Consider the following 13,854-nt stretch of genomic DNA (forward strand, 5'->3'; position numbering starts at 1 on the left):
GTTATAGAAGGCTTCACATTAATTTCCTTTATTACTAATCTTAATGTAAAGCATGATTCCAGCCTAAGGGACCCAGCATATATTTTACCAATGTGCTCTGTCCCTTTGACTTCACTGAAGTCAAGAGTTCAAAGTGCTTAGCACTGTGAAGTTCAAAGCCATTCAGTTAAAAAGACAGAATCCCTAAGGACTGGCTACACTCTTTTCAAACCCTAAATTACATGATACATGCAGGTAAGAGACAAACTCTAGCACAAAAAAATAGAGCTCAGAAGTTAAGACCAGACTCCCTTCCCTATCTGTCTTACAAAGCAGGTTTATCTGGTTGAACTTTCATGGGGCACTGGTTTGCTTTAATTTCAAATTGTATTTTAACAATGATGTGCAGTTTGCCCTAGTGCTTAAAATATTTTTGAATAAGTTATGAAATAATGCTAGTAATTATCAGATCTAGTCAAAACAGTAAACATTTGCAATACATCAATTTTTTTCAAAATGTAGTGAGAAGTTAAATGATTTTTTTTCTAAAATTGAAAACTTTCAACCAAACCTTAGAAATGGTTAAAAACTTGGAATCTGGGGGATCTTGAGTCATTAAAAGTTTTGATCAAAAGGACAAAGTATTGATTATTAAAAAATAATTGGAGCTGATGGAAGATTTATTGTTACTAGAACTGAATTAGTCATTTGGCAGTGATCAAAACTTCAACAAAACTGACAATTTCCAAATCATGTGGCGTGGTGATTGCTGTCATCTTGACCAACACATGGGGATGGACTCATGATCTCCAGCAATGTAAATATGAACCAAAAAAGTACAAGCTAAAGCCGTCTGTAAGAAAATTCTATTCCCTGTGGATTAAACACAAAGGAGTTGTAAAACACTCACCACTGGGTAACAGTGTCACATGCCCGCTGCTGCCTGCTCTCAACAGAATTCTTGTGTCCCTTTAGCTGAATGCCAGGGTTAAGTCTCCTTTGTGTCTGTCTGTCTGTTCTTTCCTAAAGGTGGAAGCTGGACACCAGTGGTATCTCCAAGTGATCTACGTAATTGGCCCCGAGACTATTGCAGGGCCCCGTGTCCAACGTTCCCTCACTCACCACCTGAAACGTGGGCGCAGGGACCTTGTAGATAACAATGGCAGGCTTATCCTGGACGACTCCTTGATTTATGACAATGAAGGTGACCAAATCAAGAATGGCACCAACATGAAGTCATTGAATCTGGAGGTACAGGAAGCAGTTGCAGCTGCCTCCTTCTCACAGACAGGTGCCTCCATAGGAAGTGCTTTAGCTGCCATCATGCTGCTCCTGCTTGTGCTTCTGGTAATTTGCTTCATAACCAGGAAATGTCAAAAGCAGCAGAAGAAGAAAAAGCCCACCAAAGATGTCATGGAGGAATATCCTCTGAACACCAAGATACAGGTGCCTAAGAAAAACCCAGAGAGGGTGGAGAAGAATATAAACAGACAGTACTGCACCGTGAGGAATATCAATATACTAAGTGAAAATGAGGGTGCGTACAAGATCAAAAGTGCAGAGGTCAAACAGGTGAACTTAGAGGTCAAAGTTCATAACAATCTACATGATGGAACAGAAGTTTAATAAAGTGCACATCTTTTTGTAAAAGCTTTTTATAAATTGTGAAAAATTTAAATTGTAAACTGGTATTTTTATAATCTTGTGGAAAAAGGGAAGACTATAGCTTTGAGTGGTGGACAGCAATACATCCTCACAGGCTTCAACTCACAACTGAGCTACCTCATGAAAAGCAGAACAGTGAAACACCCAGGGCAGAAAAAATGGTATCTCTACCAACAAGTTTATTCAGTTTTAGGCTGCACAATTTTCATAGCAACATCCATAGCAGCCAGATATTTACTCAAACTTGAATAGTTCCCATATGAAGTCCACCAATCCTGAAATGGGGGGTTACAGGGGAATAGTGCAACAACCCTATATCAGACACAGTATTATAGGAATAAAGCTTACTAAAGAGTTGGAATCTATTATGTTCCACTCTGTACTGTTTTCCTTTTTGTACCTCCTCTCTCTTGTTGGGCTGCACCAGACAGAACATGACAATTTTGGTCAAGAATGCAGACATGCAGCCAGTACTGCAACTAATGTCGTTTCTTATTGATGGTTGATCTTCATGGAGGTAAAATGCTCTGAGAGGAGGTCACCTCATGCAGAGGGTGGCACTGTGCATCATTCGAACAGTGTGTTAGTGTGCCTGCAGCCTTCTGCACCTGAGTGACTGTCACTCTAAAAGAACAGTGAGAGAAGCCTTTACTGTTCTATGGTCTAGAGGTCTACCATTGAATCTGGACCTGCTGAAATCAATGGGAAGTTAGCCACTGACTTCAGCAAGGCAAGGATTTCATCCTTTCCCCATTAGACCACCACGTCCCTTTTCCAACTTCCTGAACTTTGCAACTCAAAATCATTTCTCAGAGCTTTGGTCTCCTAGTCAGTAGTAAAAGTACATTCCCCTGCCTGGTAATAAGACTGGAACACCTTCCACTGAGAACTCTCCGCAGAGAAAACACAAAGAAACACTCAAAGCCACCTAAATGATAGGTTGTTAACTTGCAGGTGCTAATAGGTATGCTGTTTACCATACTGCTAAGTAGAATAGGGTCCTGGCCCCATCTTAGTTATAAGAAAGGGGACCCAGACATGGAAAAGATTTCAGAACTGCTGATTTAGAGTCAGTTTAAATATGTTGCAGCTATATATTATCTGACTCTTAGCACTAGCATCTTGTTGCATGTTATATTATCATGGTGCTGTACAAACCTTGATAAATCCCTTGGGATTATTCCAACCTGGCACTGGATTGTCATGATGCACTGAGTAATGAGATACCCAACCTCTTCTCCCTGACCCCAAATCACATACAATACAGATGAAAGCAGTTGCTCTACTGAAGGATGCACTGGAAAACTGCTTGTGCACAAGCAGGTTAATGCCTTTTATTTATTAAGCAAAATTGCCTTAGACACATTGATTTCTGAACTCAAAGAGTAACCTTTGTGCTCATGGATGCACTTTAAACTTTTGAGGCCTAGAACATGCCCACCAGCTTTATCCTCTTTATCCCCAGCTCTCTGCAAATTGGAAGTAAAGCAAATAGTGCTGTCTGCTGACTTCAAGTGTTAACCACGCACACCCTCCACCTTGTTAAAATATACATAACAACATATTTCCTAGCTTCAAACAATTTTGTAAACAGGGAGGGGGGAAGGGAGGGAATGGAAATTTGACATTCTGACCCCAGTAGAGCAACTGCATGCCTGGTGCTTATTGATTCTGATCACGCTTAATAATAAGGTTCCATTAATAAATAGTTTAGGTTTTATAGTTCTTTATAACTCCTGTTGATTTCTTGTCTAGATCTTAAGGCATTTTACCAACGAGGTCAGGGTCATTTGCTTCATTTTAAAGATAACAAAACTGAAGCCCAGACTGGGGAAGCAACTTGCCCAAGATCACCTGGCAAGCCAGGGGCAGTCCCAGCTCAGTGTACTACCCCATAGCCCCCAGTGGTGCAACAGCTAGTAAAAGTCCAGCAGGTTGCTTACAGCCATTTACATCATCTTCTACTGATGTGCCCAAAAGCATCTAGAACTTGTATGTGCAACATGCTGGTAACACCACTAGTCACATTAACCGTTTACAAACTATTTAACAATAGGACCTCAGAGTAAAGTGTGACCATGACTTCCTTTAGCTGTGTCCCCATCTCTGTTGTTGTATTACCTGATGTGGTATATCAGGGATTCATGTCTTTGGGATTCATTTCTGGTAGCTCAGACATTTGGTTTATTATTGTGTGTTCATGTCAAGGTCGCACATACATACATATGTACCTAAAATATTTTAGTTGTCGGGTCTGTTATTACTCTTGTATGCATATTATGCTCTTAGATTGTTTTGGGTTTTTTTACAGACTACATGGTAACCAGTTAATAAGTGTAAATATAATATATAGTGTGCACTTTCTGATGGAAGCAAGATTTGATTATTCAGCTTAAATATTTACGGGGATCAGTTTTTTCTGCAATGTATGTAGACTGTTCCCAACAATGATACTTTTAGACTGTAAGCTTTGCCGTGCAGGCTCTTTATTTTGTGTCCTTACAGCGCTGAGTTTGCCAATGCCTAACAAATTCATCAAGATGTGTAACAGTGTTAAATAAGAGTTATGCTGATGTTGATAGAAACAAGAGGTGAAATGAAAGACTCCATAATTTAATGCAGCATTGTATAGTAAGGGATCCTGGGATCCCTCCTACGTACTGTACCCTCCTACGTACATGAATCACCAGCTGCATATTCATTATTACATTACAACCCTGACTTGCTTCTGGAGAATTTTTAGCTTGCAAAATATGATGTATCCTCCACCTCACTTTGATTGCCAACATTTTGTTTGTTAGACGTGCACTTAAACTGAAAGTGTCAAAGCTTTAAATCTGTTACTTAATATTTGCAATTCTCAGTTGCTTTTTACAGTTAAGAGTCTGATGATCAACAAACATTGGTGGTATTTTCTCAGTCAAATATGTGGTCTGATTTTCTGCTGTTCGCTTGACAATTACTTGCATGCACCCCACCATACATTTTATTATGCAATAAGGTTAGTACAAATACAATCTTGGCAGTTTGTTTTTTCCTGTGTATAATGGTGCTGAGTAAATAAAGAGATAAGGGCAATGTTACCATTCTCCATAGTTGTACAATTGCTTTAACATGAGGACATTGTGGACATTACTTCTTTCAGCTCTTGAGAATTGCTAGTGTCAAGAGGGGCTTACATGTGGTTGCAATAATCTGATTGTGTGTGCATGTGTTCTGACTTAGTTCAGTTATTTTTCAATGCATTGCACCTACTACGAAGGCTCATTGCTATGATCTGAGTAATCTGCTGGTGGTGCTGCCAAGCAATTTTTTTAACCTCTTATGATTTATGTATTTTGAATCCTTCTGTTATGGAGTTAATGATTTTTCCATGCAGTAATATATGCCATTATACATGGGTTTTGCTAATAAACAACATTTTGGTTATGTTTTGATATAAGCTTTATATTTATCTAATACTTGGCAAACCACAGCAGGCACACTAATCCCCCCCAGGTACCGCATTTTGAAGGAAGAACTTTCATCTATTATTAAAAACTATTGCTAGACCCTAACCATTTGGATTTTCACGTAACTTACAAGTAGAAAAAACTCCCTTTCAGACTTACAAATGAGAAGAAACCTTAACACGTCTCTAGTTAAACATCATAGAGTCTGTATACCTTTAATTTCAATTTCCAAAAAAACTATTTAAGCATAAAAATTTAAGCACAAAGAATTATGGTTGACTTGCATCCACAGGTAATGTATACCTTATCCCCATTCAACAATTGCCAGGTAGAGACCTGTTTCCTAATAGGGTCCAATCTCTCTTTCTGTTCCCTTTTTTCTCTTCTTTTCAAGAGCTGGTTTCCATTAATTCAGTTTTAGTTACTCTCAGATGGACCTTTGGCAAGTCATGCCCCCACTCTGAGCTTTAAAAAAAGATAGTAATTCTTCAATGGTTCATAAACCTTAGGACTGTTGCTTCTTTTCCCCTCCTTCACAGAGAACATATATCTCATCTCTATAAGAGACTGCCAGACAAGGAAGTATTTCCTGAATACCCACAGCACCTTTTACACTCTATTCCCCTTCCTTTAATTTTTGCATGAAAACCTTAGACACCTATACATGAGTGTGGAGGCTGCTCTGATGCACTGGAATTCCAGTGCGTCAGAGCAGACACGATTAATCAAGTCTGCTGGAACGGGGCAGTTACTGTGCTCCAGCAGTCTCCTGCATCTCGTGCATCAGCATCCCTGTGCTTAAAAATGGCGGCAGGGGCACTTGAACTAAAGCTCTTTGAATGAGATTTACTCCCTAAGTGCCCCCACCACCAGGAGTACACCAGATAAATGTTTGGTAAAATTACTTACCTACAGAGGGACTTGTCTCTTGTCCCTTGTCGCTTTTGGGGTTCACATTCTACTGAAATTCTGCCATGTCAGGCATTCTTTCCCTCTGTCTTATTTTTCTCTCGACTTCAACCCATCTTTTTATCCTTGAATTACCTTCTTTGGTCTTTACTTCATTCACTATTTTTTCCTTACACTTGCCTAATCTCTTTTTTAGGGTCTCAGCCCTTTTTGACGTTTTCCTACCCTTTGCTTCCAGCCTTCCACTGAAAAACTATGCCTTCTACTGCCATTTTTATTTAGCCCTCTTCTTACCAGCTGCTCATCTAAACTGTCTTAGTTCCTTCAATTGGAGGGAACAGATAGTGTATACCACCTCTTGCAGACACTGCTCCTCCAGCATGCTGGGCACTCTCCCAGCTTCCACACAGCTCCTGACAGAGGAAAAATAACTTGGACATGCAGGCCTCACCAGGGTGACCTTCACATAGTTGCTCAACATATCCTTGAATGGTCCTTTTCCTTGCTACTTCTATCTTCTGCCACCTCCTAAACACACTGTCCAAAAGACCCTTTTCCTCTTTCAGCACTCTATCCAATGATGAACAGCACTAACCACTTGCCAGACTTTCATGCCACTTTCCTCTTCAACGGCTCCACCTTTAAAGGGAAACACTGCCAGAACGATGCAAGCTCGTCCAGGCACATCCAGCTGGCAACTTTCCTGGCAGGGGACTAGGAGTCTCATACAGGGCTCCATATTCTAGGCTGGCAAGCATTCCGGTGGGCTCCTCCGTAGGAAGCCGACCAGGATCTGAGATTTCTGGCTTGTAAAGCAGTGCAGGTACCTATTCCTGTCACACAGCACTCTCATCTTCTGAAGCCAGGACTCTCCTTTACAGACAGTGGTATGGAGAGACAGGAGCACAAAACAGCAGCTCATCAGACGGTCTTTCCAGGCTTCCAGAAAGAATTGTTACTTTCGGCTATTGGAAGGGTTGCTTTGTCCCAGTGAGATCAGTGACCAACAGGGTCAGCTTTCTTTACTGGACAAAAACAAAAAGCCCTGAGCTACAAAGGGCTGAGACTTTGTGAGATGTAAGTGGGCTTCTTAATTTTAATTCCCTATGGGAACAGGAAAAAAAATTGTTGAGGAAAAGGGCAACTCATCAATGATGTCCCTAAAAGATGGGTATCTTATATGCAGGGCCTTAGCCTTGGAAGGCCAACAAGTCTTCCTTAAAGCTAGTGCCCAGGCCCAGTAGCTTGATCTCCTGTTCCACCCCTTGTTGGGCCAGCAGCAATCCAGGTAACTAGGCCAGAATTCAAGCTCAGCATACGCATTTGGCCAGCCCCTGCCACTGCTTCCCCAACTACAGGGAGAATGATCCACATGAAGGCCTTGTCTCATGGGTACTCACTTCGCTTCACAACCTCTCCTATTCCTCCTTGGCACCCAAGAGCCAGGGACAATGTCTGCCCTTAGGCCAGGCTGCAGCCCTGTCCAGAGCCTCCCGGGTTGAGTCTCACTCAACTCTGATGCTCCAGACTCTTGGTTTGGAGCCAGGCCCTGTGGCTTTTTTTACTTACAATTGGGCAGCGTACTCCATGCTATGAACATGGGCACATCAGTGGAAGCCTCTTAACCGGCCAGTATTTCTATAACACCCACCCCTGGCCAGGCCATGGCCCTGCCCTGAGCTGCCTAAGCCTTGTCTCGCACACCTTTCTTTAGGTGACATGGACATTTCTAGGCTCTTGATTTTAAGCCAGGCCTGGCACTGAGATGGGAAGCCAGGTCCTGCCATTGTTAGCCCCAGACCTGTGCCTTTAGGCAAGCGGGCTGGAGGGCTACCCTGGAGTATGGCAAAAAGATAAGTTTTCCAGCACCAGCACTCAGGCTGCTGAAGAGCAGAGGAGGTGCCTCTGCATAGTCTGAGGTCAAGGAGGAGAGCCTTTAACTCATATTTTCCCTCTGCCAGGCACATGGGCTAGTTCGTCAGCTACAGATATCAGAGGCTAAGTTAGGCGTAAGGGAGGGGACAAGAAAAAAAAAGGAGCAAGATAGTAAGGGGATAGCCCATTAACAAGACTCATGGCAGAGGTAGCTAGCCAAAAAGAAACGCAGATGGAAAACCCCAGGCATCCACAGAGGTTATAGAAGGGAATAGTATGTGCAGTCAGGTGCTCTGAAATGGACCTGAAACCCCAGGAAGACCTTCCCAGAGGGGCTGATCTAGTCTGGCCAATATGGTGATGCCCAAATCAACATACACACAAACTGGATGATCACCCTTCCCACCATTGCCATAGAAGTGGTGTATGATCAATTAAAGAAATTAGACATATATAAATCAGCAGGACTGTATGAATGCCACCCAGGAGTGCTGCAAGAATTGGCCAAAGTAATCACAGAGCCCCTGGCAAAGGTCTTTCAAAAACCATGGGCCTCTGGAGAAATCCCAGAGGACTGGAAGAGGGCCAATGTTGTGCCCATCTTCAAGAAAGGGAAGCATGAAGACCCGGGAAACTACAGGCCAATTATCTTAAATTCTATTCCAGGGAAAATCCTAGAAACATTCATCAAAGAGGCTATATGTGACAAACTTGCAGAAGACATGATACTGAATGACAGCCAGCATAGCTTTTTTGCGGGCAGGTCTTGTCTTACCAACTTCATTTCTTTCTGTGATCAGGTGACTCACCACCTGGACAAGAGAAAAGCAGTCATCATATATCTCAACTTCCAGAAAGCCTTTGAGTTGGTATCCCACAAGGTACTGATCAGAAATCTAGAAGATATTGGGCTCAACTGCAGGACCATCAAGTGGGTGTGAAACTGGTTGCGGGGTACGACACAGAGAGTCCAAATGAACGGATTGGTGTTATCCTGGCAAGATGTAGGCAGTGGCATACCGCAGGGGTCAGTACTTGGCCCAGTGCTGTTCAACATCTTCATCAAGAACCTGGATGGGGGGGGGGGGGGGAAGCTCACTGGCAATGTTCGCAGATGACACCAAGATACGGGGTTGTGTGGACACACCCACAGATAGGCTGCCGATACAAGCAGACCTAGACAGGCTGGCATGTTGGGCAGAACAGAACCAGATGAGGTTCAACAGAGAGAAAGGCAAACTGCTGCATCTGGGAAGGAAGAACTCCCAGCACACCTACAGGGTGGGCATTGCTAACCTGACCAGCACTATAAATGAAAGGGATCTGTGGGTAACAATAGACCCCAGCATGAATATGAGCCGGCAATGCAATGCAGTAGCCACTAGCATCAATAAAACTCTGGCATGCATCAATTGATGCATCTCCAGTAAAACCAAAGAAGTGATTCTCCTGCTTTACTCAACATTGGTGCAGCCACAGCTGGAGTATTGCATCTAGTTCTGAACACTGCACTTCAACAGGATGTACTAAAGCTCCAGAGGGTCCAGAGAAGAGCCACCTGTATGGTCAGGGACTTGCATGGCAAGCCATATGAGATGAGGCTGAGGGATCTTGGATTCTTCAGCCTAAAGAAAAGAAGGCTGAGAGGAGACTTGACTGCAGCTTACTGCTATTTCAGAGGTGTACATCAGGGGCTCAGTGAACAACTGTTCACCAGGGTGCCCTGGGGGAAAACTAGAAACAATGGCCACAAACTCCTGGAAGATTGTTTCAGGCTGAACATTAGGAAAAACTTCTTCACAACTAGGGTGTCAAGACTATGGAACAAGTTTCCCCCAGAGGTAGTGCAATCATCTACCCTAGAGGTCTTCTAGGGAAGCCTGGACGGTCACCTGGCTGGGGTCACCTAACCCCAGATGTCTTTCCTGCTCATGCATAGAGCTGGACCCGATGATCCGTCAGGTCTCTTCCAGCCCTATGATTCTATCAAAAGCAAGCATAATCAAATGAGACTACTCTAATGACATGAATATATGTGAGTAAAGTGCAAATTATGAAGCACCTGCTTGTTTGTCAACTCCTTGGTGAGATCTGTATGAAGGAGGACCTTCCTGCAGCAATGGAAAGAGCCATTGTTTGTGCATGATTCTGGAAAAACATCTAGTTTATGAAAAGGACATGAGAAGAAGCAGCAGCAACTCAGGGCCTAGGCAACTGACTCTCAACTAGGGTGCCATGGCACACTGGGTGCCATGAGGTCCTTTTAAGGGTACCATGCCATTGTTAAATGTCACAGATAGCAATTGTCATAGAGAAGTAGGGCTGGAAGGGACCATCACAGGACATCTAGTCCAACCCACTACCTGAGGCAGGATCATCCCTATCCAAACCACTCCATGCAACCATAATCTAAATTCTACATAAGACTACTCTCAACCCTGACACAACACAGACCTAACACTAACCTACCATAGGTAAAGCAGAAGAACCACAGCAGCTAATGTCCTGCTTTCATAAAATGTGGCCAATATACATTTAAGAGGTGCTACATAGAGGACTCTGCTCCCTGCTACAAAGAAAATCAAAACCTCACACAGTCCATACCAATCTAACCATGGGGTAAAATGCCTTCTTGACCCCAGAAATGACAGTTGGTCAGACTCTGAGTGGAGGGGTAAGACTCTTTAGCCAGGAACCTAGCAGGAGAAGCAGCATACCCCATTTAAGGTCCCAGTCTTAGCTGTAGCCAACATCCAATGCCTCTGGGGAGGATTAAAAACATCCTGAAACATATAGCAGGTGGCGGGGAGGGGGACCAACCAGCAAATCTCAGAAGCATGGAAAATACCCATGGTAGAAAATAGGCATAAAGCTACCTAGATCATCCCTGAGTGATCAGTGATTGTCCAACCTCTTCTTGAACACCTCCAAGGAGAGTCCACACCTTTCCTAGGCAGCCTAAACTGTTGCATTGTTTCGACACACTTTGACATTTTGCCCATAGGCTATAATGGGGAATCACAGAAATGCATATAACTTTGTCATTTCTTGCCTGATTTGGATGAAAATTGCAGGGTAGCTAGCCCCTTTTCAGGGTATGAAGCCTGCCAAGTTTAAAGGAGATAGGTGCAGGGGTTTCTGGGAAACTGCACCCCAAGGTACTGAGAGCAAAACTTGTATCACTTGCTGGCAGCGACAGCCTACTGTCATCCCGCACACAGGAGAATTGAATCAGCTCTTCAGCTGGACTCCCTTCATTACCCCGTCTCTGCCAACAGGAGAGTATAGAGAAATGTAGGCTATTGCTTCACCAAACTACCTTTCAATCTAGAGGCTAGGACTCTCCTGTTCTTAAGGGCTGTCACAGATACGTTTTTAAATACAGTTGTTGCTACACATTCGAGACAGGATTGGTATCTTAAGCAGTACCCTCACATAGTGTAACACAGAAGTTGAACATCTTCAGGCTCACTAACTCCCATGGGCAACTGGTCCCGTCTGAGTTTTGGGGGGCACCAGTGGGACATGATCCCCCAGTGGCAAGCTGATGACCGGGAGGGGTGGTGTCCCACAGTGGCCGGTCACCAAGTGCACCGGCAGCACAGCAGTGGAAGTACCAGCACTTCCGCCACCAGCACTTCCGCTGCCAACATGCCACTGACAGAGCCAAATTCGGGGGGGGGGGCACAAGTATTCTCCATTGCCCCCTACCAGCCAAAGCGCTTGCTGTCATGGAGGGCACCAGCACTCTTGGGAGGGGCACATACCCCCCCATGTGACCTATGCTAATTCCAACTCTTTGTTTCTCAGCATCTCCAAAAATGCCTTGTAATATCCTCACAATTTTCTCTAAGACTGTAAAGTGGTTCCCATCTTCAAAAAAGGGAGGAAGAAGGACCCAGGAAACTACAGACTAGTTAGTCTTACCTCGATCCTGGCTAAGTTTTTTGAGAGAATTATCCTGGCACATGTCCATGAGGGGCCAGCGGGGGAGCTTATACTTAGGGGCAACCAACATGGGTTCATTAGAGGCAGGTCCTCTCAGACCAACCTGGTGGCCTTCTATGACCAGGTCACAAAAATCCTTAGATGCAGGGGTAGCAGTGGATGTAGTCTTTCTGGACTTTAGGAAGACCTTCAACACTGTCTCTCACACCAGTCTCATTCAAAAACTGGGCGACTGTGGTATCAACACCTACACAGTCAAATGGGTCACTAACTGGCTGGAGGGCCACACCCAGAGTGTGGTGGTGGATGGGTCATTTTCAACCTGGAGGGATGTGGGCAGTGGGGTCCCCCAGGGCTCGGTCCTCAGGCCCGCACTGCTCAACAGCTTCATCAGTGACTTGGACGAGGGGGTGAAAAGCACCCTGTTCAAATTTGCTGATGATACTAAGATGTGGGGGGATGTGGGTACGCTAGAAGGGAGGAATAGTTGCAATGAGACCTAGACAGGTTACAGGGGTGGGCAGATGAAAATAGGATGGGATTCAACACTGACAAGTGCAAGGTGATGCACCTGCAGAAGAACAACCGGCACCATACCTACAGGCTGGGGAACTTCCTTCTTGTCAGTGCAGAGGTAGAAAAGGATCTTGGAGTCATCTTTGATGCCAAGATGAACATGAGTCGGCAGAGTGGAAGGCCAACCATACCTTGTCATGCATCCACAGATGCATCTCAAACAGGTCCAAGGAGGTGACCCTCCCTCTCTACACGACACTGCACAGCTGGAGTACTGCATCCAGTTCTGGGCACCGCACTTCAAGAGGGATGTGGACAACACGGAGAGGGTCCAGAGGAGGGCCACTCACACGATCAGATGTCAGCAGGGCACTCTGCGAGGAGAGGATAAGGGATCTGAACCTGTTCAGCCTCCACAAGAGAAGGCTGAGGGGGGATCTAGTGGCCTGTTACAAACTAGTCAGAGGGGACCAGCAGGCATTGGGGGAGTCCCTGTTCCCCCGAGCACTGCCAGGAGTGACCAGGAATAATGGTCACAAGCTGGCAGAGGGTAGATTCAGATGAGATATCAGGAGGCGCTACTTCACTGTCAGGGCGGCTAGGATCTGGAACCAACTTCCAAGCGAAGTGGTGCTGGCTTCTACCCTGGGGGTCTTTAAGACAAGGCTAGCCAAACACCTTGCTGGGGTTGTTTGACCCCAGCACTTTTTCCTGCCAAGGCAGGGGGTCGGACTTGATGATCTGCTCAGGTCCCTTCTGACCCTACCAACTATGAAACTATGAAAGTTCAGGTCTGAAAATGCTTCTGAGAGCTTTGTTACCTATGTTGGGAATGTGTCCCCTGACCTTCTCTTCCTAAGTCCAGTTCCACAAGCCTTACCTTCTCTGACATGTTGTTGCTTCCTTTGCCATCTTTCTTTCCCTAGTGTTTTAAAGCTTTCATTTTTCCTTGACTTCCATTCACGCAGTCTTTCTGAAACACTGCAGTACTTCTCCAGTCCTTTCTGAAGCTAGGCTGTCTTGCCACCCACATAGGACTCTTGATTCTCACGTCATGCTTCTCCCTTTAAGGAACAACCATGGCAACAGAATGATCATTGCTTTACGGTAGAGCAGCTCAGTATTTTAAGGATAGAGCCAGGATCCCACCTCTGTCAAGGCATCCAACTCAAATTTGTTACCACAAACTTTCACTTACACAGGAACATGGTTTGTTTTACCTATCATTGAATAGTTCCATTCACGAGATATTTTGAAGGAAATCTCATAGATTTCATAGATTTCATAGACATTAAGGGCTGGAAGGGACCTCGGGAGATCATCGAGTCCAGCCCCCTGCCCAAAGGGCAGGAAGTCAGCTGGGGTCATAGGATCCCAGCAAGATAAGCATCCAATTTACTCTTGAAGGTGTTCAATGTAGGTGCTTGAACCACCTCCGCTGGCAGACTGTTCCAGACCTTGGGAGCTCCGACAGTAAAGAAATTCTTCCTTATGTCCAGCCTGAAACGGT

At 44.6% G+C, this 13,854-nt stretch overlaps 1 protein-coding gene across 2 annotated transcripts in view; it reads left to right on the forward strand.

Moving 5' to 3' along the window:
* Positions 1-4,727, forward strand: part of FRAS1 (Fraser extracellular matrix complex subunit 1) — a 362,104-nt gene extending 357,377 nt beyond the window's left edge. For both annotated transcript variants that reach the window (XM_090036905.1, XM_090036906.1), the window contains one exon: positions 1,009-4,727. In XM_090036905.1, coding sequence (XP_089893031.1) covers positions 1,009-1,605 — 597 coding nt within the window. In that variant the 3' untranslated portion in view covers positions 1,606-4,727. The remainder of the gene's footprint in view (positions 1-1,008) is intronic.
* The last annotated feature ends 9,127 nt before the right edge of the window (positions 4,728-13,854 follow it).

This window comes from Crocodylus siamensis, chromosome 2, assembly GCF_052110815.1.
Source record: "Crocodylus siamensis isolate JL-2025a chromosome 2, ASM5211081v1, whole genome shotgun sequence".
Taxonomy (NCBI): Eukaryota; Metazoa; Chordata; order Crocodylia; family Crocodylidae; genus Crocodylus; species Crocodylus siamensis.